The sequence below is a fragment of the Aquarana catesbeiana genome, linkage group LG05 (assembly GCF_042186555.1).
Source record: "Aquarana catesbeiana isolate 2022-GZ linkage group LG05, ASM4218655v1, whole genome shotgun sequence".
Lineage (NCBI taxonomy): Eukaryota > Metazoa > Chordata > Amphibia > Anura > Ranidae > Aquarana > Aquarana catesbeiana.
In genome coordinates this window covers 188,027,914-188,055,275 of record NC_133328.1, presented here as the reverse complement: position 1 = coordinate 188,055,275, position 27,362 = coordinate 188,027,914, and the positions used below count along the sequence as shown (strand labels likewise).

Genomic DNA, 27,362 nt, shown 5'->3' with positions numbered 1-27,362 from the left:
CCCACAAATGAGTTGCACTTGAAGGTTGCTTTGTTCTCTCCCTTCTGGCCAGTTCATCCCAAACCAGCTTGATTGGTTCTGGAGACCATGTTTGTCATTCCATAATTTGAAGCCTACCGTCTTTTTCTTTTCTTCTAAGGTAGTTCTGAACACAGCCTAGAGGTATGTTCTGGGTCATTATCTTGCTGTAGGATGAACCCATGACCAACTAGGTGTATCCCAGGTGTATGGTGCCGCAAAATATTATGGTAGTAGTTTTGGTTTAGGGATCCATCCCAAGAGCCCCAGAACTTCATGCTTCCTCCTCCATGTTTGCCAATTGGTGTCACACAAAAAATCATGCATGATGAACCGAAGATCTCACATTTTGATTCATCAGTCCAAAAGACCTTCTTTGAGTCTTCAATAGTCCACTAGCAGTGCTTCATGGCTCAGGCAAGCCTCTTTTTCCTATTTTGCCAACATAGCAATGGTTTTCTTATAGCCCCTCAACCTGTCAAACCTGCAGCTTCTCTTCCCAGTTGAAACTAAGACTTGCTTACTTTGATCAGTGTTAAGCTGTGCTCGAAGCTGTTGACCTGTGAGCTGCCTGTCATGCAAACTTTTGACTCTCAGAAACTTGTCTTCTGAATCTGCTTCCAAGTGCTTTGCAATGGTGTAGCAAACTGTATTCATTGACACCATGGATTTCTTTGCAATTTCTCTAAAAGAAAGACCTACACTTTTAAGGGTCATAATGCTCTTTCTGTCTTTCTTTGTTAATTGCCATTTTTCTCACTATTTTGAGAGCAATATAGTACTTCCTGCAGTAAATACTATCCAAATATTGCTTAACCACTTAGATACCAGGCACTTTCCCCCCTTCTTGCCGAGAACAATTTTTAGCTCTCAGCGCTGTCGCATTTTGAATAACAATTGCACGGTCATGCAACACTGTACCCAAACTAAATTTTTATAATTTTCTTCCCACAAATAGAGCTTTCTTTTGGTGTTATTTGATCACCTCTGCGGTCTTTAATTTTTGTGCTATAAACAAAAAGAAACAACAATTTTAAAAAGAAAAACTGATATGCATTCTGCAAAAAAACTGGTTGATCCAGCTGCTCTCTATCTCCACCTTCTGTTCATGTCCCTAATTCAGCTAGGGATTTTGCAGCAGTGGTGGCAACTCTACACATGCTCAGTTTTCAGTGAGTTTCTATGATGAGAATTTCCTCCCTATCCCATTTGAGTAGCCCATGTGACTATAGAGTCACACATGTGGGTGTATACACAGTAGTAAATGACAGCCCACTGCCTCGCTCCTCCTCCATGCCCACTAACCAGCTAAACACAATGGGGGCAGGATAATACATTTAGACTGATGGTGGCTTCACCTCCCTCTTATTCTAAGACACAGACTGGAGGAGAGTGACAAAAAATAATAAAGATTTGATTTCAAATAGATATTTGTATGGCAATTCAAAACAGTTTATCCATATTATTTATTTTTACTCTGTGTTCCAAAGGCTGTTTTTTTTTAATTTTGAACATATGACCAGCAGCAGAGGACTAGAAGCTCCTCCTGCTTATGTTTCCCTACAGACAGGCTGGGAAATATCTGGGTCATGTGATAGCTGTACTGTATATCAATATGGAAAAAGGTACTTAGATTTTTTATTAAAATAATTACAGTGCCATCATCCATATACAGAAATAGAAGGGACAATTTAAATTAACCACTTCAATACCAGACACTTCCCACCCTTCCTGCCCAAGCCAATTTTTAGCTTTCAGCACTGTCGCTGTTTAAATAACAATTGCCCGGTCATGCTATACTGTACCCAAACAAATTTGTTATCATTTTATTCATTTCTTTTATAAAATTTTGTAAATGAGTATGTTTTCTCCTTCACTAATGGGCACTGATGAGGCTGCACTGGTGGGCACTAATAAGATGGCACTGATGAGGTGGCCCCAATGAGGTGGCACTAATGGGCATTGATGATGGGCACTAATATGTGACACTGATGGGCACTGATAGGCAGCACTGATGGGCACTGATATGCAGCACTGATGGGCACTCCTAGGTGGCACAGATGGGCACGCATAGGTGACACTGATGTGCACTCATAGGCGGCACTGATGGGCACTTATGGGTGCCACTGATGTGCACTGATATGTGGCAGTGATGGGCAATGATAGGTGGGCACCGATGGGCATGAATGGGCACTGATAGGTGGCACTGATGGACACTGACGAGTGGCACTGATGGACACTGATAAATGGCATTGATGGCCATCACTGCAATGGAGGCACTGGCAGGTATTGCTGATGGGCACTAATTGGCATCATATTTGGGCACACATTGGCATCATATGTGGCCACAGATTGTCATCCCTGGTGGCCCTGGGTGGCATACCTGGTGGTCATCAATGGTGGCCATCCCTAGTGGTTCTGGTGGCATCCCTGGTGGTCTTGGGAGTGCATCCTTCGGTGGGCTGTGCTGATAATCAATCAGTACAGACCCCCCTGGCAGGAGAGCAGCTGATCGGCTCATGTCATTCACTGGGCTAGTAGCACTACTAGCAAGGTGTACCTAACAAAGGTGGCCAGTGAGTCAGGGAGTGTATATATATATATATATATATATATATATATATATATATATATATATATATGTATGCAATGTATAAAGTTCATGTTAGGTATCTGAAATGCACGTGGGTATGTGCTATAGGTCATCCAATTTTTTTTAATGTTAAAACCACACAAAAGTAATATTTCAGTTTTTGGTAGATGCTGGTGATAAAAAAAAAAAAACAAAACACTTGACAATTTCTTACATTTGTCAGGGACTGCTTCCTGTTTATATATTCCTTGCACATGATTGGTATTTAAAATGAACAAAGTGGGGTTGATTTACTAAAGGCTTCGTAATGTGTCGAAGCTCTGGTGATTTCCATTATCCAATAATGTGCAAGTAAAAATGCTGTTTTTTTTTCTTTGCACTTGATTGGGCATTCTTTACAAAGTGAAGCGTCACCACATTCGCTAAACTCCAGGGAAAATGAGTGCAACTGCACTCGCAAAGTCCACAGTCTTTTTTGCCTTTTGTAATTCAGCCCCAATGTCAACTTATTTACTAAGCTCAATGAACATTCACTTTGCTAAGTGAACCATCTCCACTCCAAATCCAACCCATAGACTTGCATAGTGAGAAGTAGCAAAGCACAATTATTGTGTAAAGCCCCGCCTATAGAACCCTTTCATTGATAAACTGCAAAGCGATCTCTGAATGGCACCCATGCTGAGGGACTGGCCTCATGTGCTTACAACGCAGCAAGGAAGCTGCTCTACATGGGACCCAGAAACATGTGGAACTCACTGGAGTAGCAGTGTCTGCTAAAGTGATTTCAGAATTCTAGAAGGATCCCACATGTATTTGAATAGTTACATGGGTTCAAACTTTTTCAGACCTGAAATTCATCTTTAAATTAAAATATAAGCATAGAAAAGAAGACTTTTAAAACATTAATGCATCTTGATAATGTTACATGCAAGAAGATAACCTTTTTTAAATATACATTTATCTTTAAACGCATAGTTTTATTGAAATGTTAACAGATAGATTGAGGGTGTTAAAATAGAGTACACCACTGCTATCTGGGTGAGAGCTGCAGTCTCTCTGCAGTAAACTGACACACTCCCTGTTTAGCTAAAGTTCTTCAATTAGCAAAGTGGAAGAATAGAGAGCTATCTCTGGCTCAGATGGGGAAGGCAGCGTCAGACCTCTGTGGGGATACCACTGCTCCCACAAAGATAGCAGTAGTCTATATCTGAAGCCTGCTGCCTGGAATGATGCTGGGGATGAATTACAGATTATTTGCTTGTTTCATTCCCCTCAATGTATTGGATTCATTGGATTTGTTGTAAATTTGTGGATATTTTCAAAAAATGTGTAACTTTTTGCAATGCTTAAGTGGTCCTTTAAAAATCAGCAGGTAGAGCAGAAGTGTTTTCTTTCTCATTAAAGGAAAAATGCAGGCATATGTAAAATACACAAATTAATGTATCTATGTATCCATCCAGCTGTGTAAGTACCCAAATGTGACCTGGTGTCAACCTGTTGCATTCCCTGTACAGCAGAGCTCAGAGTGGGAGAGGGAGAAGCAGCACAAGTAGCCAGTCAGTTGTACTGCAGTGCAAGGAGCATTCTGATAGGAGTATAGAACACAATTAAAGAGAGCTGTGCTCATAAGTCTGCTGCTTCTCTATTCACTGGTTAGTCACATTCTGGAGGAGGGACAATACCTATATGGGTTATTGAACTGCAGCAGAGAAAAATCAAGTCTCCTGCCCTACTAGACAGTCTGTGTGGCAGATCTGAATTTTAGGACTGGAGAGACAGAACTCTTTTTTGTATCTCTATTTCATCTGTGCATTTAGTGGTTTACCTACAGGTCAGCTTTAAGCTTGTAAAAAATTGACTGATTTGCCATATTCTATTTATTGCATACTAGCTGGAACATTCACTTTCTCCTTATATAGCCTGCTTGCTTTGTCTGTTGATATTGAGAGCCATTGTTCAGCAAAAGCCATGCTTTACATTAGTCTTAATCTGATATACAGTATGCAGCTTTTTCAGCATTTTAGCCAAGGTAATTGAACCATTTTTTAAAACTCAATTCCATCAGCCCACTGCATACACAAAGGCATAATACAACAAAGAGGATTTTTCTTTACAAAATCAATGTTTGTAGCGCATTATATGTGAGGGGTTATTTTTAAAGCGCACATCAGTAATATATGGTATGTATTGTAATAATAGATATGAAAGAAGGATTATGCACTAAAACTTTCCAATGAATAGCTCATGCGTAGGGTCAAGTCTACAGGCTTGGACAAATCAATTTGTAAATGGATAGAAAACTGGTCAAAAGACAGAATTCAGAGAGTAGTGGGTAATGATTCTTACTCTGAATGGTCTAAGGTTATCAGTGGTGTACCCCAAGGTTCAATGTTGGGACCCTAACTTTTTAATACCTTTATAAATGATATTGGGTCTGGGATAAAAAGTACAATTTCTGTCTTTGCAGATGACACTAAGCTATGAAGTAGAATAACATCCTTACATCATGTCTCTAATTTACAGGCCAAACTCATTGCACTGTCTAATTGGGCAACTAAGTGGCAAATGAGGTTTAATGTTGATAAATGTAAAGTTATGCACTTGGGGGGTAAGAATGTGCATGCATCGTACATACTAGGGAGAGTCAATGGTGGAGAAGGATCTGGGGGTTTTGGTAGATCTTAAGCTCAATGATAGCATGCAATGTCAAGCTGCGGTTTCCAAAGCGAGCAAAGTCCTTTCTTGTATTAAGAGAGGTCTGGACTCCAGAGAGAGAGATCATTTTTATATAATTTTGCTCCTGTACAAATCATTAGTAAGACAGCATCTGGAGTATTCAGTTCAGTTTTGGGCACCAGTTCTCAAAAAGGATATCAGGGAACTGGAGAAAGTGCAGAGAAGGGCAACCAAACTGATAAGAGGAGCTCAGCTATGAGGAAAGATTAGAGGAACTGAATGTATTCCCTCTTGAGAAGAGGAGATTAACACATTACATGATCAACATGTACAAATACATAAGTGGTGTATATAGTGAACTTGGTGTTGAGTTATTCACTTTAAAATCATCACAGAGGACAAGGGGGGCACTTTTTACGTCTAGAGGAAAAAAGATTTCATCTCCAAATACAGAAAGATTCTTCACAGTAAGAGCTGTGAAAATATGGAATAGACTCTCTCCAGAGGTGGGTCTGGCAAGCTCAGTAGATTGCTTTAAAAAAGGCCTGGTCTCTTTCCTAAATGTACATAATATAACTGGATACTGACATTTATAGTTAAAGTTGATCCAGGGAAAATCCGATTGCCTCTTGGGGGATCAGGAAGGAATTTTTTCCCCCTGCTATAACAAATTGGATCATACTTTGCTGGGGTTTTTCACCTTCCTCTGGATCAACTGTGGGTAATAGGATTGTGTATATGGGATTATATTTCTTTTTTTTTTTTTTTTTGGTTGAAATAGATGGACTTATGTCTTTTTTTTTTTCAACCTGACTAACTATGTAACTATGAATAGGTTCATATCATCAGTGGTAAAATGTATTAAATTATGTTTCAAATCATGTTGAGCCAGTTTTGTGATCCAGGTAATCCTGATGGAGATTATAGCCTGATCAAAGACCTAATTTTCTACAATGCTATTAATCAGCATAGCTTGGTCACTCTTCCCCTCCCTGCTCATTGGACAATAAAGGAGCAGTAGAACACTGCCCTGCTGTGCAGGGGATCCCAAAAAGCTAACATTATGAGAGACTGTTAACTTATATGAGCTATATTTTAGATGAATGGAATATGTTTCATGAATACACAGCTGGAATGAATATATGGTATTTTTAATATCTGCCTTTAGTTCAGATTTACATGTTCTATTTATAGAATCTCTCTAAGTCAGATAAATGATCTGATTATTCAAAATCATGCTAATTTGCAACTCAAGGTTAATAGATTGTTTAGAATCTAGCCGTCCCTTGCTTTTTATCACGAGACCAATTGTAGCGTTATTCAGTGGCAAAACCAATACGAGTTCATTGTTTCTAGCACAGAGCTATTCTGTGAGGCAGTCCACACACACTCGGACACACGGACCATGAGATTTTCAAGGGATTGTGTTTAATAAATGGAAAAAAAAGTATATTCGCAGGATAAAATCAAAGGTATTCACTCAGCAGTTGTATTCCTTATTGTTCCAAATCATTAGCAAATGGATAAATGCAATAATGTGATGCAATTTCCAGATATAGAAGCTAGTTTTTTACACTAATGCCCTGTATACACGGTCGGATTTTCCGACGGAAAATGTGTGATAGGACCTTGTTGTCGGAAATTCCGACCGTGTGTGGGCTCCATCACACATTTTCCACAGAATTTCTGACACACAAAGTTTGAGAGCTTGCTATAAAATTTTCCGACAACAAAATCCGTTGTCGGAAATTCCGATCGTGTGTACACAAATCCGGCACACAAAGTGCCACGCATGCTCAGAATAAATTGAGAGACAAAAGCTATTGGCTACTGCCCCGTTTATAGTCCCGATGTACGTGTTTTACGTCACCGCGTTCAGAATGATCGGATTTTCCGACAACTTTGTGAGATCGTGTGTATGCAAGACAAGTTTGAGCCAACATCCGTCAGAAAAAAGCCATGGATTTTGTTGTCGGAATGTCCGATCAATGTCCGACCGTGTGTACAGGGCATTACACTTGTATTCAGATCAAACAGAGTCCAACACAATAAAAAAAATCAGTCACTCCCAGAAAGCCTAACATTCTAGTCTCAGAGTGCCACTTGGAGTGATTTATCCCTTAATTTTAGAATACTCCTGAGCCTGAAAGTCAAGGTAGCCCTTTTGGGTACCCCTTTAAAAATGGTTCTGCGGCTCTTTCAAGAGACAAGCTCATCCTCCAAAGACAATTTCTGCAAAGTGTTCTGTACCAGTTGCCATCTAAATAATGTATGTTCAGCCTTTTTATTTATACTTGTATCTGCTACTAGGCAGAATCATTTGCTACTGTCCTTCTAACGAGACCTTCTGGTCTACAGTCAGCTGTTGCTTCTGCTGAGTGGTTAAGTGGTTTGCTGGCTACTATTTACTAATATAACCAGTTGTCAAGCTTAGCCTCTTTGTTCAGCAATAGTAGTCTCTCTCTTTAAGCACCAAGTTTTAAGGGGGGGGCTCAACTGTTTGTGGTAGCATAAAACAGTTCATCCGACAAGGACACCTTGGTGAATGCATATGTCCCCTCTCCCTTCCAGATTTAAAACCCTCTAAAGTTTCTCTCATTTGTCTCAAACCCACAAGTCATCATCCAGACTAGACTCAGCCCTCAGCAACAAACCCTTTTTTTTAAATGATTTCAGGAGCTTCATATTTACTGGTAGACTTTTCTGAATACTCCTCGCTTGCTGTCACCTTTGTTCTTACCTCTCAGATGAGAGAAATAGTTGGAAATTATCCCCAGGGTGGAAAAGGAAGGAAATGATAGTGGATCAGATGTCCCAAAGATAACTGTCTCCTAGGCTGGAGAACTCTATAAGCACTGTTTGGGCTCCCAGCATCTGTCAGATTCTATGTATGAGTCCATGTAGCTGCTTCCTAGACCAGGTAAAGACCCTCTCCTCTACTATTCATACTGCCCCATAGTTTTACTTAATATGAATTTAAAAAAAAACAAACCACAATCTTTGCCACAAGATTTTCTAATGTGACTGGCTCGGTACAGAGACCAGTCTCATATAAATCATTTCTAATCGGCAGGTTGACCATGTAAACTCTAGGACCAGAGTAATTGAATTGTTAGAAATTGAAAAAACACTTGAGTTTCTTGACTGGGGATATATGAGGTATGTTCCTTTTGGGGCTTGGATCTGACCTGCGGGAGGTGGCATCCCCTGATGGGTCTTTCTCCATCAGGTCATAGACCCTATTATCAACTAGTGTATAATAACTGGTACACATGCTGACCTACATTGGGGATGTGGGTGCTTCCCGTATTCTTGGAAAGTTGTAACGCTTGTGTTTTCTGTCCCTGGTCCATGTGGTATTTTATCATGTAACACTTTAACGCAAAGACCAGACAAAGACAAAAAATAATAATACAAAAAAAAAATAAAGAATTGTTATATTATTCTAACTGTATTTGATCTGGTAAGCTATAAATGGTAATTATTTGTAGGTTTGGTTACTGACCAGTGCAAGTTATAGATATTAATGTTCCATGCATGTTTCAAACATTTGTTCTGTGTGTTGTCTTGACCTTGTCAGTTTACAAATTCTTACATTTTCTAAGTGGCTGTATTGAACTTTAAAGTCTAAATAGTGAGGTTTTTAAAATTGAAAAATATTTCCAGCACTGGAATATTGTGGTTCATTCACTATAAAACCCAAATGAAATAAAGCCTCCCCTGCATTTAAACAGTTATGAAACCCTTCATTATTCCAGGCCTTTGCTGTAAGAACAAGACATTAGCTATAGACAGCAGATTGCAATCAGCATTTCAATATTAAAACATTCAAAATAAAAAAGGCAGATCCTGTGCCAGTCTTTCGTACATAGTGGACTCTTGATACACTTTCCTGTTTTTTGGAAGCTTTCACTGTTTAGAGGAAGTGTTACTGATTTAATTTTCAGTTTCAAGATGTTAAGCAATGTTTGAAATGCTGGATATTGCTCTTGGCACCAACAGGTTATAATTATGCCTTGCATGTCATCTTCCTACCCCAACACAAACAAGCCAAGAAAAAAAAACATTATAAACAATGCCATGGTATCTGATTTCAATCAATGTTTTATTAACTTGTGGATTCCCCAATGTTTAATATGGCTATGACTCAAAACTGTAGAAATTAGTTTTCTTTCTGCGAGATAATGTTATTGCATTTTGTTATGATAAGCGTTTATTTACTTCACTTAAAAAAAAAAAAAATTACATGTAAGGTCTTTAATGTGATATCTTTTCTGGTTTGTTTCATAGCTAGAGTGCACTGTGTTGTGTTCAATCTGCAGTCCACAAATGTCCCTGTGTCAAAGCTTATCAACTGGAGCATGCATTGGTTTGTAAAACCCAGGAGGATCATTATCTTGAACAGTTAGCTATCCAGTACAGACCTGACATTGAAAATGTACATTCCTTCAAATTATGACAGTGGCATTGGCCATGTACTGTCAGAGACAGTCATGGTAGGGCAGTCTGATATGCCTTTAATATGGCAAACAAACCACATCACATGTGTAATATGTCTCTAGGGACCAAATCACATGGGTGAAAAAGGCCTGTCATATGAAGTTTTAGTAATAGTATTCTGATGTACGTTAGCACGTGCAGTATAGCCACCGTTCACCTCTGTGGACAACTAAAGAGATTGTTGCCTTGGTGGACAAAGAGAAACTACTGGGAAGTTTTAGCTAATATGTATGTAGACCCTAACAAATAATTTCAAATATTAAAGTGATTGTAAACGATCACCTTGTAAAACAACCTATTCAGTTTAAAATAGAAATGAGAGGCAAAACATTTTTGTATGCATATAAAAAAAAATTATAAATACCTTTTTTCCCTTTTTATAAATGATCATATTCCCTCTGTTCTCAGCTGCACATGAGCTGGGGGAAGAGAAGCAGCCGCACACTGAGATTGCCAGTGAATGGCTGTGAAGTTGGGGCATGTCAGGACAAATCTGATCATTGGAGGAGAGCACACTGAGCATAGCTAGAGAACTGACCATGGTGTGTTCTCCTGCTTAGTGTGGTCAGTTTTTTTTATTAGGAAAGCAAGGTAACTAGCAAAAACACCAGGTATTTCACACAAAGGAAGCAATACAAAGAGCACAGGATCCTTTATCATACAAGTATATGATACAGCAGCCACATATCAGGAATATGACATTTGGGGCAACAAATGTTTTAGACTGGGTTCACACCTCAAACAGATGCGGCTCACAGTAGGGGTCCGGTATGTCCCTGTTTTCCGTTTCAGGAATGAATCAGGGTCGAATTTTTGCCTGAATTCAGCCCTGAAACTGAGCCAAAGACACACAGCGTTCCTGTGCAAGCTGCTCCACAACCACAACGGAGATATGTGAACTGGCTCCAGTAGGTCACAATCTCCTGTCATGCAAATTGGAATGCGGGGAAACCCGCATCCAATTTGCATAGGTGTGAACTCAGCATGACACCTCTCATTCTGCAAAATTGCTGTGCTTGGTCAGGCCACAACAGAACCCAGGAGCTAGGAGTATTTCTAACACAGAAACAAGTATTTTACTTTACTTGCAGGCTATTTAACCCTTTTTTAATACCTCCTAGGCATATGGTGGAACAGAACTGTTTGCAGCTGGCCAGCTCAGTATGCCTTATGTTGTATTTTATGTTGAATTCCCTTTTCCTAGAAGCTTTGCTTCAGCTGATGATTAATGAATAGCCCACATTAGCAAGGGCTGACAAGGCATTGATCAAAGCCATTTATAAGAAATATGACAGCCCTACCCACACTGCCATTGCCACTGCGGGAGGGATATTTGTGTTCCTTACAGCTACATAAAGTATACAGCACTGTGCTCTGGCAGTGAGATGGAGGCTTCCCCTTCCTCTCCCAGAACAAAATCGAGTCAGGTTGAGTTATGCTCAGTCATTCACAGGAAGCTTTCTATTTTCATCAATGAATACTATACAAGGCTTCCTCTGATTGACTGAGGTAGAGAGGTGGGTGAATGACATCACGATCTCCACCTCAACCAATCAGTGGGACTCAATTTTCTTCCTGGAGCAGGACAGAAAGTCCCCATCCTGCTGCCAAAACACAGCGCTGTACACTCTATGTAGGTGATGCTACATACAGTTCATATAGTGTTCACAGAATATCTTAGTGAAGGAAATTATTTGCTTGGACCAGTTTGGTTCAAATGAACTATTTAAAGTCATAAGAAATCTGGAGTTAGGCTTTAAGTAAAATGTATTGCATCTCAAACCAGACTGCGTGTGTATGGCAACCTTTTTCATAATATTGGTAAATATTGGAGTCCCTGCATACACTAAGGTATCTCAGAATCCTCCTTGTTGTGCCCTTGTATTTATGTGAATGAGTAACTAAATTAAAGATCAGACCAGCCATAACCAATATTACTTCTTAGTGGATGTTGGAGAAGTAAAACTAGCAGTTCATTATGTCTCTCTGGGACTCTAATGGTTTTGTGTGCTTGATTTCCTGGTTCTACATGCCTGTGTTTGCCATAATACCACTCTTTCTTTTGTATTAATTTACAGTATTATATATGAAGGCTCCAACAGAAGTTGTTGGAGCATGCAAAGGTAGACTGTGCATGTGCGAGGCTCCGCTCCTCTCTTCTACTGGCCCTTTGACAGGGGGAAGAGGAGGAAGCCAAGCCGTGATGTCAAAATCTGCATCTGTGGCTCCCGGAAGTGGGAATAGGATACCTGTCAAAGGTATTCTGTCCCCCCCACCCGAAAGTTGCCAATTGTGGCACTGGAGGGGAAAGGAAACAAATGAGCAGAAGGGTGGAACTCCACTTTAAAATTCCTAGAGGAGCCTGCAAATACCTGCAGAAGCCACTAATGTCCTGTTTTTGTGGCTGAATGCTGAGTTGTTCTGACAGACAAAGCTTTGACACTTCCTGTGTCAGACCTAGCTGCTATCTTCAGCCAGGAATGAGCCAGAAAGCTTCTTCACCATCAGAGAGTGCCAAAACTTTCAATGCAAAAACATCCCAGCATCTGGCCATAAAAACAGGATATAATAACTTCAGCATGATTTGTATAAACACCTATAGGTGTTTATCCACTTTAAAATAGGTATGTATACTGATTTCTTCTTTACAGGGTTAGATAGGTCAGTGTTAGATTGTGGATGTCTGTAGGTGTAGAGATTTTAGTGTTAGGGTGGACTTATGCTTTAAGTAAAATTAAACACCTTCAGGTATGTAATACTTTTTATGGGGATCAAAGGACCTCCCCTCACAATTTGTTTATTAAAGGATGGAGTCATCTTTATAGGCATTATTCAAGGTCTGTATATACTTTCAAGATAGAGATGTGCACTAGCTATGTTTATAAAATGTTTGACCCAGATCAACCCCCAGCTGCTGCCTTCCATTTGTGACTTGCTACAACATTACTTTTTGTCTTATTGGGAAGACTAAGAATTTGTTTGATCCATACTACCTATTTTTCAACAGGCATTTCCCGGTAATGTAAATTCAGACACCGTTGTCCGACATGACCTACAACATCCGGTGGTAGCTCGCTATATACGCATTGTTCCCCTGGACTGGAATGAAGAGGGACAGATAGGATTAAGAGTGGAACTCTATGGCTGTCCATACTGTAAGTTAATTTACTTTGAATGTTATTCAATAGCCTTTTGCTTTACTTGTGTAGGGAATGGATATAATCTCGGTTCCTTTTTTTCTATCTTTGTCCCATTGGAGAGATTTCCTTTTACTTTCTCTCCTGGAAAACCAACAAGATCAGTAAGAGAAAAGCGCTCTGAAAAGAGATGATATTGCCTAGTAGACAGTTATCATTGGAAGAGGTGTTCCATTTGAAGATTTCCCTTCACCTAATGTTTTGGTTACAAGAGTAACATTTTATATGTCCCATAACTTCCTGTTCAGGGGACGTTGGTCAGCTGGTCAAATACAGAGGGTGAAGTCTCCACTGGAGACACAGACAGACAGCTACTCCTCAACATGGAATAAAGGTTCTACTGTAGCTATGGATATACTTTAGGTGCAGTCTAATCTTTTTTTCATATGAGCCACTGTATACGAAAGGGTCGCTTATCAGTGGTTGACTACAGTACTTGCCAGGGCTGGCTCTGCTGCCAAGACCAAACCGTATAGTGTAAATCACTAATTTTAGAAAAACAAAAGCTTCTGTGAACAAATCATATTATTTGCAATGTAGAAATCATGATTTGAATGTAGAAATCAGGAAACATTTGACTGATTGCATGACTGTATTTTCAAGATAGCTTAAAATGAAGTTTTCATAGTATACAAACATGATTGGACTATGTGCCATTTAGTTGTAGAATAATTTTGCATGAAGACATTGAAAAATACACCTACAATGCAGTTTGAAATGTAAAACAAGTAATACGAACATCAAAAAATGTCAGAAAAATACAATGTGGTTTAATAAAAACATTTAAAATTAAACGTAAATCAAAAAAATGAAATTGTTATTTTCCAGAAATACTTCAAAAGGCTACTTTAAAGCAGACATATTGAAAGTGGTTTCAATACAAAAATTGCTGCTGTCATTGCTGTTTTGTTTGTTTTTTTCAAAGATGTGAGCTGTGGGTCTGTCATTCTGATTCTATTTTCACTGCTTATTGAGTCCCTGACATTAAACAAGCATGCAGCTGGTTGAGTCTGACATTTCTGAGCTCTCAGCCTGCATACTTGTTCCAGGTTAGCAACTCATTAGCTAGTAAAGCCAGGATTAAAATGAAAGCCTCAGATCTTGCACCTTAAAAAAATAAGTTAGCAATGGCATCTCCCATCATTCTGTCAACAATTTAAAGTGAACTAGAACACAAACAGTGTTATTGGGAGCATTTCGTAATATTAATTGTGCCTTAGCAGTAACCTGGAAATGTTACTTTTTGTCTTGAATTTCCCCTTGAAAATAGCAGTGCATTTTTGGTATGTGAGTGTGTCTAAGCTCTCCTGTGACTATGACTTTATAGCTGTGCAGCTCTATATAGCTCTAGCTACAGCTTTAGATCATCTACAGCACTGCTGCCTTTGACTACTACTCTCACAAAATTTGGGGAGAGATTTGGTGATGTCATTACTTTTCTGCTTTTTTTCTTCCTTGCTTGAGGCTTCGACATGAGGTAGAAAAACCCTGTCTTTACCAAGATGTCTGCTTCCACAAAGAGATACAGTGCAGAACAAGTTGTAATAAGATAATTAGGAACAGGCCAAATAGATACAGTGCCTTGAAAAAGTATTCATGACATCCTTGACATTTTCCACATTTTGTCATGTTACAACCAAAAATGTAAATGTATTTTATTGGGATTTTATGTGATAGACCAACACAAAGTGGCACATAATTGTGAAGTGGAAAAAAAAGATAGTTTTCAAATTTTTTTACAAATAGATACCTGAAAAGTGTGGTGTACATTTGTATTCAGCCCCCTTTACTCTGATACCCCTAACTAAAATTGAGCGGAGCACATTGTCTTCAGAAGTCACCTAGTTAGTAAATAGAGTCCACCTGTGTGCGATTTAATCTCAGTATAAGTACAGCTATTCTGGGGCGTGGCTTGCGAGCGTGCTGAATGGCACAAATCATCCCATCGGGTCCCGTTTTCGATACCCACAGCAGGCGATCATCACCGGGACGAACCTAGCATAATGTCTAGGAAAAGAAAAGACCAACGGAAACCACAACGTCTGACGGACTTCTATGCCATGAAGCAGCATGACGGTAGGCAAGATGACGCTGGGTCATCATCTACCCCAGCCAATAAAACCTGTAGCAATCTCCCTAAAACGAGCAGGCATAATCACAATTCAAATACCCCTGAGAGCTCTCAGCAATACTCTCCCTCTCCACCCTCAGGCAGCCCTGCTAAGGCTAAATTCAGAATGGATGGTGAGGGATTCATCGGTGCTGCCAGCCCTGCCAATGACTCAGGGGATGACACACGTGAACTTCCTGACTCCATAGAAACTTTTCCTACTATGCACCAGCCTGTGATTGATACTGTCTTGAAAGATATGCTCTTATCTTTAAGAAGTTCGCTGCAATCTGACTTGATGAAATGCATGCACAAGTTTAACACCAATTTACAGGCTGTAGAATCCAGGGTTGAGCACATTGAGCAAAAAATGGGAGAATATGCTACCACCATAAATTATCTAGTAGATTTGCATGAAGAGAGAGAGGGAGATACTGACTGGATTAAGGAGAAAATCGCAGACATTGAAGACAGAAACAGGAGAAACAATTTGAAAATAAGGGGGATCCCTGAAACTGTACAGCAAACTGAACTACGCTCTTATGTCTCCTCACTGTTTAAATCTCTCCTTTCTGATCTCTCTGACCTTGAGATCATGATCGACAGAATCCAGCGTCTACCTAAACCCTCTTACTTGTCAGATCATATCCCAAGAGATGTAATTTTGCGATTACATTTTTATCACTCCAAGGAGCAATTGATGTTGATCATGCGTAAGAAGGATCAAATCCCCGCACAGTACCAGCACTTGCAGTTTTATGCAGACCTATCCCAGTACACACTACAAAAAAGAAAGAACTTGAACACCATCACTAAGGTGCTGAGAAATCACAATATCACTTACAGATGGGGATATCCCACCAAATTGTTTGTCTCAAAGGATGGACGCACCCACGTGGTGAACTCCCTGGAGAAAGGCCTTTCTCTTTTGGAAGAGTGGAACATTCTGCCTGCTCAAGAACCAGTAAATGATAGATCCCCAAGACCAGTAGACCCTGCGTGGAAGACGGTCACTACAAAAAATGCAAAATCGCATAACTGAGCAAAGATGGTAACTTAACACTTTACAAGTTCCCAGTGAATTAACCAGAAGCTCACAAGCCTGAACTTTTCCCCTCATAACCTGAACAGCAAATTGCTGTATACAAATATCTACCCTGTCACAGTTTAGGATTGACTTATGCAGATGTCGATCTTACATAAGTTCGTTGATTACATACCGTTTACTGTTTATTTTGTTTTTTATGTTTTGTTCGTAATACTTTTGAAGTTGCAGCAGCTGGATCCCCAAAGCTACTGTCGAGATAGCCCTTTCTTCGAGCCACTTCAAATTAAACTCAATATCAGCACCGTACGTGAGTACCTCTTATATTCTGCTTTACCAAATACTGTTTATGCACATTATACCAGAAAACACCACAAGAGGGCAACAATGCCTCACGAATATTCTTTCACTACAAAAATCTTCTAGCATTCTATTCCCTCAAACATGGGTATAAAAATCCTTTCTATTAACTCCAAGGGTCTTAATCAACCCGCCAAGGGGAAATCCATGTGGATGGAGGCTCTTACCCACAAATCTGATATTGTTTGTGTGCAATAAACGCATTTTTCTGCAGCGGCTGCACCCCCTTGTACCCACAGGAGCGCTTCCCATTCATTTTCTCCGCCAATGCCCATAACAAAACGAAGGGAGTTCTTACAGCGATAAGAGACTCTGTGGCATTCACACTTCACAAAGAAGTCAAAGATACCAGAGGACGCTATCTAATATTAGTATGCGACCTTAACTCAATCACCTATACCATTGTTAACGTTTATGCCCCCAATCAACACCAAGTACGTTTCCTTAACAAGCTACTACGTAAAGTTAAAGTTCATCAAAAAGGAAGACTGATACTTTGTGGGGACTTTAACGCAACACCTGACCCCCAATTAGACTCTTCTTCTGGTACAAGACGTTCAGGCCCACCTCTTTTGACCACTTTTCAAGCTCAGGACTTATTTGATGTATGGAGGTGCATGCATGCTGGAGAAAGGGACTACACCTTCTTCTCTTCTCCACATAGAGCCTATTCACGAATCGATCTCTTCCTTGCAGACCAAAGTACGTTAGCCCATGTATCATCAACAGCCATTAATACCATTATGTGGTCGGACCACGCGTCCATTACCCTTTCTTTGAAAGAAGAAGCATCATGCAATACACCCTATATGTGGAGATCAAACTCGTACTTAATGCAACAACCAGCTTTCAAGAAGATCATAGAGGAGCATTTGAAAGAATTCTTTAGCATTAACGCACCCTCTGTACAGGATCATTTTACCTTATGGAATGCGCATAAAGTGTATGTCCGAGGCATCTTTATACAACTAGGGGCAAAAGCCAACAGGCAGCAGCAGCAGCATATAAAAGAGCTGACAGACAAAATTTTTCTACTTGAATCTCACAATAAACAAAAAACATCCCATACAATTTCCCAACAACTTACACAATTAAGAAAGATCTGAGGTTGTTACTACTTGAAAACTTTGAAAAGGCCTCAAAAAAACTTAAAATGACATACTATGCCACAGGCAATAAAGCAGGTAAAATTTTAGCTTACAGAATAAAAGGGCTTAGACATAAAACAAAAATTCCATACATACTCCATCCCCTCTCCAAACATAAACTCTATCATCCTCAAGACATAGCTGACACTTTCAGTCAATGCTACAGCACACTGTACAACCTGAAAGACGACATAAACACTCCTCAACCCAACACTGATGCAATTAATTCATTTTTACAACAACTAGATATACCTACTCTTTCACAAAAGCAACTCCAAATTCTAAACCAAAAATTTAGTATTGAAGAAGTACATAATGCTATTGACTCCCTCCCGAGTAACAAATCTCCAGGCCTAGATGGATTTACCGGGGACTATTACAAAATCTTTAAACATCTATTGAGCCCATATATGGAACGCACTTTTGATACTGCTGCTGCCTCTGCCTCTTTTCCTTCGGAAATGTTAAATGCGATTATTGTGACATTGCCTAAGCCAGGGAAGGAACCTACTACCCCCCCAAACTTCAGACCTATCTCATTGCTTAATATAGATCTGAAGGTTTACGCCAAAATTATAGCATCCCGTTTACTAAATCTACTCCCTCTTCTCATTCATCCTGACCAAACAGGATTCACCAAGGGTCCTCAGACATCTGACGCTACTCGTAGGTCGACAAATATCATACATTTGGCGAGAGTATACAAAAGGCCTTCTCTGCTGTTAGCCTTGGACGCAGAGAAGGCCTTTGACCGTATTCACTGGCAGTACCTTACCCAGGTATTGAGTAGGTTTGGTTTTTCTGGTACCATCCTCTCTGCAATTTTAGCATTGTATTGTAAGACCTCTGCCCAGGTTCTCACATCTGGAGCGCTATCCAAACCATTTAATATAACGAACGGAACTAGACAGGGATGCCCCCTGTCCCCTCTAATCTTCAACCTGCTTATGGAACCCCTGGCTATATACATTCGATCACATCCCGATATTACAGGCTTCCCTATATCTAATTCCACCCATAAGATCAGCTTATTCGCTGATGACATAATTATGATTCTAACTAACGTGGAAACTTCCCTGGCTTCAGTACATGATGCCCTAGACTTGTTTAATAAGATCTCTTATTATAAAGTAAATTAGAGTAAATCCTATATCATGGGAATAGGCATTGACCCCTCTCTTCAAGTGAAACTGAGTGTACGATTCCCATACACTTGGGAAAACTAAGGGATAAAATACTTGGGAATAAACCTAACAGCAACAACAAGCAATTTAGTCGCAGCCAACTATACCACATTTCTGGGCTCATTGCATAAAAAACTACTGGATATAGCCAAAATAGAACTTTCATGGACAGGTCGATTGGCTGCGTTTAAGATGATAGTCCTACCGCAGCTGCTCTACTTATTTAGGACACTTCCAATCCCTGTCCCCAACTCGTTTTTCTCCAAAGCTCAATTTTTGATAAACAGGTTTCTTTGGCAGGGCAAAAAGGCTAGATGTGCCTTTACGAAAATAACTAAATCCAGGGATGCGTGAGGAATAGGACATGTCATATTGAAAGATTACCACACAGCAGCAATTCTCTCACAAGCCAAATTCTGGTTATCTCGGGGACAAACCCACAGATGGTTAGAACTGGAGGAAGCACAAACACCTGGAAAAAAACCTAGCTGACATACTATTGACCTGCATTACCCGACCATATACACATTTGCATATATCTCCTACAATGGTAGCCACACTAACAGCTTGGAGGTCATTTTTATTATTAGATTTCTCGAGTCAGGCAACTAAATCTATCCTGATCACTACTTCTAACCTTCCATTGGTAATTCCAATTCTATATACCGTATTTATCGCCGTATAACACGCGCCGGCGTATAACACGCACCCCAAGTTTAGGAGAGAATTTTAAGGGAAAAAACTTTTAGGAGGGAAGTTTAAGGAAAAGAAACTTACATTAAAATGCCCATCAATGCAGCCTCATCAGTGTTCATCTGCAGCCTTGTTAGTGTCATTGCAGCCTTTTCAGTGTCAGTACAGCCTTGTCAGTGCAGCTTTGCCCCAGTGCAGCCTTGTCAGTGCAGCCTTGTCACCAGTGCAGCCTTGTCCCCAGTGCAGCCTTGTCCCCAGTGCAGCCTTGTCCCCAGTGCAGCCTTGTCCCCAGAGCAGCCTTGTCCACAGAGCAGCCTTGTCCACAGAGCAGCCTTGTCCACAGAGCAGCCTTGTCCACAGAGCAACCTTGTCCCCAGTGTCCCTGCAGCCTTGTCCCCGCCGCCGCCGCCATACACATACTAGTACTTTTAAATATGGCGCCGCGGAGTTCGGAGGGACTCGGGGCCGGCGGAAGTGAACGAACGCCGCCGAGATACACATAGCCGAGGGTTCTCGGCTCTTTCCGGCGCCGCTCACAGTCCCGCCCAGTCCCGCCCTATGATGGACATAACACAGGTCCAATGGTGGGACTGGGCGTGACTGTGAGCGGCGCCGGAAAGAGCCGAATACACTCGACTATGTGTATCTCGGCTCTGTGATTTCGGCGGCGCTCGTACAGCACCGCCGAGTCCTTCCGAACTCCGCGGCGCCATATTTCAAACTACTCGCTATGTGAATGTCGGCGGCGATCGCCGAAATTCACATAGCGATAGCGGGGATCGGCGTATAACACGCACCCACGACTTTCCCCTGATTTTAAGGGGAAAAAAGTGCGTGTTATACGCCGATAAATACGGTATATCACACTGGATATCTAGAAGCATACTAACATTAGCAGATCTCATGGATGGCCCAACACTTAAACCATTTGTGACTCTACAATTAGAATATGGCCTAGCCGACAATGACCATTATAGATATCTTCAAATAGTACATTTCCTTCATAAATTTCCTACAACATCTATCAAGGTTCCCTGGCGGGCGTATCTTTATCTTACGAATCCCAACACTAACATAAAGGGCAGTTCACTCTTCTACAATCTACTCCACAACAAGCAAGTATTCAAAAAGACTAACAATATCTTGGCGTGGGAACGTGATTTAGGTACGTCGTTCACTGATAAACAATGGCAAAAAGCCCTTCACAATACATTTGTTGCAGCTAAATGCGTTAACTTATGGGAGATAACTTACAAAATAATGTTAAGATGGTACTTAACTCCATACCGAATATCCAAATTTGTGAAACAGACCTCTCCCTTGTGTTGGAGAACTTGTGGTAATAGTGGTAGATTATTCCACATGATATGGGAATGCCAGGCTCTCCATATAGTTTGGCAAAAGATATTCAACCTAATCTCAGAAATATCAGGATCATTAGTTACTCCTGAAGCGGCTATGGCAGTTCTTTCATTAGCAATAGAATGTATACCAGCCAATACCAGAACCATAGTCACTCACATATTACTGAGCACTAGACTGGCTATATTGAGACGCTGGAAAGATACTACACCCCCCTCATTTAAGAAAATAGTAGAGTTGACCAATACCCACTCTACATATGAGCTTATGTTTGCTGCAGCTCAAGGAAATTACCAAAAGTCCAAATCCAAGTGGCTTAAATGGTCTGAGTGGTACACACATAAACATAAAGATTGAACTTCAATATCCTGATTATTTGCAATACAGGTTTATATCGCACTATACACTGCTGCATATTCTCTTTTGGTTCTTTATTTTAGTTCTCTTTTTTTTCTCAGTTTTCATTGTTACTTAAGTCACCTTTATTATGTTTACACTAGACATGATAACATACCTAGTGCTGGGAATCCGCGTCCTATCACTTGTCTCGCTAAGTTGCACATCGTTTGTATAAAACATATGTTACAGAACAGCTAGTTGCTAAATATCCCACTAGCTCTAACAACTGGTTGATTATTACATGTACAATTTAAACTTATTGTATACTATCATATGCACATGATGACTATGTGATAATGAAGATGTCTGTAATTTTCTTTAATGTCTTTTAAACCAACAAAAAGTTATTGAAATTAAGTACAGCTGTTCTGTGAAGCCCTCAGAGGTTTGTTATAAAACCTTAGGAGAAAACAGCAGCATGAAGGCCAAGGGACACACCAGACAGGTCAGGGATAAAGTTGTGGAGAAGTTAAAAGCAGGGTTAGGTTATGAAAAAATATCCCAAGCTTTGAACATCTCATGGAGCACTGTTCAATCCATTATCCAGAAATGGAAAGAGTATACAACTGCAAACCTAACAAGACATGGTTGTCCACCTAAACTGACAGTCCGGGCAAGGAGAGCATTAATCAGAGGAGCAGCCAAGAGGCCCATGGTAACTCTGGAGGAACTGCAAAGATCCACAGCTCAGGTGGGAGAATCTTTCCACAGGACAACTATGCACTTCACAAATCTGACATTTATGGAAGAGTTCCAAGAAGAAAGCCATTGTTGAAAGAAAGCCATAAGAAGTCCCATTTGCAGTTTGCAAAAATCCATGTGGAGGACACAGCACGCAAGTAGAAGAAGGTCAGATGAGACCAAAATTGAACTTTTTGGCCTAAAAGCAAAACACTATGTGTGGCGGAAAACTAACATTGCACATCACCCTGAACACACCATCCCCACCGTGAAACATGGTGGTGGCAGCAGCATGTTGTGGGGACACTTTTCTTCCACAGAGATAGGGAAGCTGGTCAGAGTTGATGGGAAGATGCATGAAGCCAAATACAGGGCAATCTTAGAAGAAAACCTGTTAGAGTCTGCAAAAGCCTTGAGACTGGGGTGGCTCTTCACAGATGCTCTCCATCCAATCTGACAGAGCTTGAGCTATTGTGAAAAGAAGAATGGGCAAAAAGTTCAATCTCTAGATGTGCAAAGCTGATAGAGACATACCCAAAAAGACTTGCAGCTGTAATTGCAGCGAAAGGTACTTCTACAAAATATTGAATCAGGGGGGGCTGAATACAAATGTACGCCAAACTTTTCACATATTTATTTGTAAAATATTTTGAAAACCATTTATCATTTTCCTTTCACTTCACAATTTCTTGCCACTTTGTGTTGGTCTATCACATACAATCCCAATACAATACGTGTACGTTTTTGGTTGTAACATGACAAAATGTGGATAATTTCAAGGGGTATGATTACTTTTTCAAGTCACTGTAAAATTGAAATCTTTTTGTCAAGCATTCTTGTGCTTCTGGAAAAGCATGACAAATTGCTCAGGTCTGAAAAGGGGGCTTATAGGGGAAATATTAGGAGGGAGACTACAGGCAATGCTAATGATTAGTCCTTTGCTGTCGGGGTGCCTTATTTTTGGCACAGATTATAAAGTAAACTTCCTATTTAAACATTTTTGCTTTAATTGCATGATGTTATATAACAGAATGCAATTGGGCTCTTAGTAAATGTAAATATAATGCCAGATATTTAAAGTTGTGTACTTAAAGAGACACTCCAATACACATTAAATGTTTACAAAATGTGTTTACAGCTTGTTTAATAATGTTCACTTGAATTTTAGACCTAATGGTACTTGAAAGGACAGAATATTATAAAAGAAAGAGTTTTCTGTGCTAAAATTGCTTTTTTTTATACATTTATGTACTTGTATTTTCTAAAATGAGATTAAAATAGAGAAAAAAAAAACATTAATATATAGAGAAACCTGAATCTCCTTGGAATTGAGGGACTTTGGCAATCGTAATGAAATCCCATCTCTGAAGGCACAGTCGAAATAAAAAATACTGTATTATTGAACAGAGTTTCCTTATTCTTTCATAATGTTGAGAGGATGAGTGATAAGCCAATCTAAATTGTGTCATAATGTTACATGCAGCATTTATTTCTCGACTCCTATACAGCTCAGCGAAAGACAAACTTACGCTCTAAATATATTTTTCTTATTTTGCATTACACAATATTTATAAAATCATACAAATATTATCTGTACAACCTTGGTTTGTACTGTTATAGATCATGTTAATAGTAAACAAAAATATATAACTATATTTCATCTCCTCTAGTCTAGCTCTAAAATAAGGAAGTGGTCCATGCACTGCATTCTTGATTATTTGTATTGTGGAAAATACATGTTACTGCTGCATGAGATAGATAGATACTGTAGATAGATAGATAGATAGATAGATAGATAGATAGATAGATAGATAGATAGATAGATAGATAGATAGATAGATAGATAGATAGATAGATAGATAGATAGATAGATAGATAGATAGATAGATAGATAGATAGATAGATAGATAGATAGATAGATAGATAGATAGATAGATAGATAGATAAACAGACAGTTCTATTGGTGGGTTGAAGGTTACACTGAAAAACAAGTCCATTGGTGTTTATGTTGTATACATTTCTGTGAGTCATTAGATACCATTGCATGTGTTGTTTTAAGGTACCCATTAACTTGAGAGGAGTTGCTTGACCCAGCTGTTTTTGGTTCACAAGTCTTTGAGATTGAGACTCTGCTGTCCAATGCTTTTAAAGAAAAAAACAATTGGACCAATTAGATTGCTGGCTCATTTCTATTGCTTTTTCTCAAGATAATGACACCAAAAAGTATTTACACCCACCGTCTTCTTGATCTAAATATGAGACAGTAGTTTATGTATAGGGACCCGCTGGTAAACCCAGATGCCCAAGGATGGACAGATCATCATACTTGGGCATCTGACTACCTTTTATGTCTAACCAAATTGTACACACGCTGCGCTTATCAAAATAAAAAATAAGAAATTTCCACTAAAATATTAATAAAGTGATATTGTGCTTAACATATACAAAATCTATTAATAACTATTAATACTATACTATACGTTAATGTGCAATAAATTTCAATGAATGAATAAATAGGTAAAAGTGCTCCAATAAGCCTGTGTATTGCAAATATTCCACAAAGCTTGTGCAATTTTCAAACATTAATAAATAATTCAATACAAACATCCATGCGATTTAGTGTTGCATCCAAGCATATCAGTACTTCATCTATGCAATATGGTGTTAGTGCAATGTTCGAACAATAAAAAGTTAAATAATACAAAAAAACGCATCCATTCAATTTGGTGCTACATCCATGTGATTCTATTCAATTCAGTGCTGTGTTGCTGTGCAATGATTAAATTAACAGTCCGATTTAGTGTTGCATCCATGCATTTCAGTGCTGCATCTATGCAATATGGTGTTAGTGCAATGTTCAAACAATAAAAAGTTAAAAAAATACAAAAAACCGCATCCATGCGATTTGGTGTTGCATCCATGTGATTCTATGCAATTCAGTGCTGTGTTGCTGTGCAATGATCAAATTAACAGTCCACAGATCTTCCACAATCCATTCATGTGTTATAGTGAACACAAACTAAAGTGTTGTGCGCTCATACAAGTGCTCCCCCCTAGGTGATAGCCCCTCACCTTAAGCCGTGCGACCTTGCAATTAAGCTTGGTCAGAATGCGCCTTAGAACCTCTCTGGGTTCGATGTTATATGCAGGGTCCTGGATAGATTTGCACTGGTGCCTCTGTTCCTCACAGCAGTCCCGTTTGTACCTCAATATATCAACATAAAAAGGACTTCATGGTGCAGTATGTACTAAATTTATTAAAATCATAAACAAATTCCGCAATGGGTACTCACAGTAACAAGGCGCTTAAGAGCGCCACACTAAAACAGCAGAGATGAACGGGCAACAGCGGCCGGTATGGGGTGGCGTGCTAATCTGTCCCAACAGGTTGTATGTATAACGTTCCGTCCTGTCCCCTTCCCCTACGTGTGTTCGATACAAGGGGTATTTCGTATCTTCATCAGGGGGAAATCACCCCCTGATGAAGATACGAAATACCCCTTGTATCAAACACGTGTAGGGGTATTTTGCATGGTTATGAGACATGCGTAACGTTAGCAGCTGATCATTTGCAAAGATATACTATTTTGGAGACCAGATTTGGTCAATTACCTGGAGGCTCACAGGACTACAAATTAGCATTCTGAGTACCTTTTATGTCTGTGGGCAACTGTAAGCTAGAGCCCCAATACATTGCTGAATGTGATTTTGTGTCTCAGATCTAAGTAAAAATAAATCCACTAATGTGTGATCAGATTATAAGATATTTGTCATGAGTTTTTCTATCTTCTATTTTTGGACTTTTTTAGTCAAGAGTGTGTATTTAAAGATAATTTGTCAGATAATATAAATGGACAGCAATGTTACATGAGACTGAAGTGGAGTCCAATATAAAGATTCCTCTAATGCTCAATCTATTGTGATATATTTCTATCTACTGTATTTAATACAAAAAAAAAATAGATCAACAAGCAAGTATTTGAAAATGGTAAAGTAATGCAATACATTTTTAAGTAGGCACTGCAATGAATGCAATCATGAAAAATACAGTATAACTTTTACTTTATGTTAATTGTAGTAATATGCGATTGTGTGCACTGCGCTCATGATACACATGTATTCAATAGCAGCTGCACACATAACAAAAAACACTAATGGTTACATAACCTTGAATAGCTGTCTTTATAATTATTATACAGGATTTATATAGCGCCAACAGTTTGTGCAGCGCTTTATAATGTAATGTTTTTTGCATTCTGCTATATGAAGACGGCACTGGCCAATCTGTTGGGAGATATCAAAACTGTTACATTTTTAAAAGTCATCATTTTAGAAAGCTCCAAATAGATGCATATTGTGTTTGTCTTATTTTAACTGCTTACTGCCCACCCACAGTACATTTACTGTGGACGGGTGGCAGCTACAGGATAGGCACTCAAATGTCACACTAGTGCATCACCCTGGGGCATGCAGCTGCATAATCCTGTGGCCCAACCGCTGTGAGTGGCAGGGGTATAATGTAATCACTATGACCTATCATAGCAATCACATGATATTATGTATTGAAAAGGTCATGAATGCTTTTCATTCATGAACTTCTTGCTTACTGTTGTGATGCTGTGTTTGGCTAATAGATATAACAAATCAATCACAGCACCCTGTACCATGTGATTAGCTGTGGCCAATCACAGCATCACAACAGTAAGCAAGCTGTCATGAATGGAAAGCTATTCATAACAGTTACCTATTGCTTATAACAGTGATCATCACGTTTATTAGCAATAATAATAATAATAATGAATCTTTTTTTTTTATTACTGTCACTGTCACCAGTCAGTATCAACTGATCACTGCCATATCAGTCATATCAGTCATCAGTCATATTATGGCACTGTACTGCACTGGTGACAGTATGTAAAAAACTAAAATTGTGAAAAAAAATACTAATCTCTTAATTTTCCAAGAAATCGTGACAAAAAATTTCAACTTCAAAAAAACTAGCCATGCCTCTTACAAAATACCTGGGCTGTCCTTTTTTCAAAAGGGGGTAATTTGGAGGGTATTTGTACTTTCCTGGCATTTTAGGGTCCCAAGAAATGAGATATGCCATCAGTGTATCAGAATTGATACATTTTTAAAGATATATTCCATAGTTTGTAGACTCTATGACTTTCACACAGACTAAATAATATACACTGTGTACAGGACACTCTGAATGTGTCCTGGATGGCAGGTACATTTCCCCGATATTTGGGTTGTACCCTGACCCTGACTACCAGGACTTTGGTCCTTAAGGGGTTAGTTACCAGGTAAGGGAGGCTTGAAAAGCAGCAGGGAAATCAGCACCTGCATCAGGGAAGTGAGTGGAAGAGAGACTCACAAGCTGTGTGGCAAGT

General features: G+C 39.5%; 1 protein-coding gene across 1 annotated transcript in view; it reads left to right on the top strand.

Moving 5' to 3' along the window:
- The window catches only part of CNTNAP2 (contactin associated protein 2), a 2,786,505-nt gene that overhangs the window by 1,197,751 nt on the left and 1,561,392 nt on the right, over nucleotides 1-27,362 (top strand). The window contains exon 4 of the mRNA XM_073630449.1: nucleotides 12,795-12,942. Within this exon, the coding sequence (XP_073486550.1) occupies nucleotides 12,795-12,942 (148 nt within the window). The remainder of the gene's footprint in view (nucleotides 1-12,794; nucleotides 12,943-27,362) is intronic.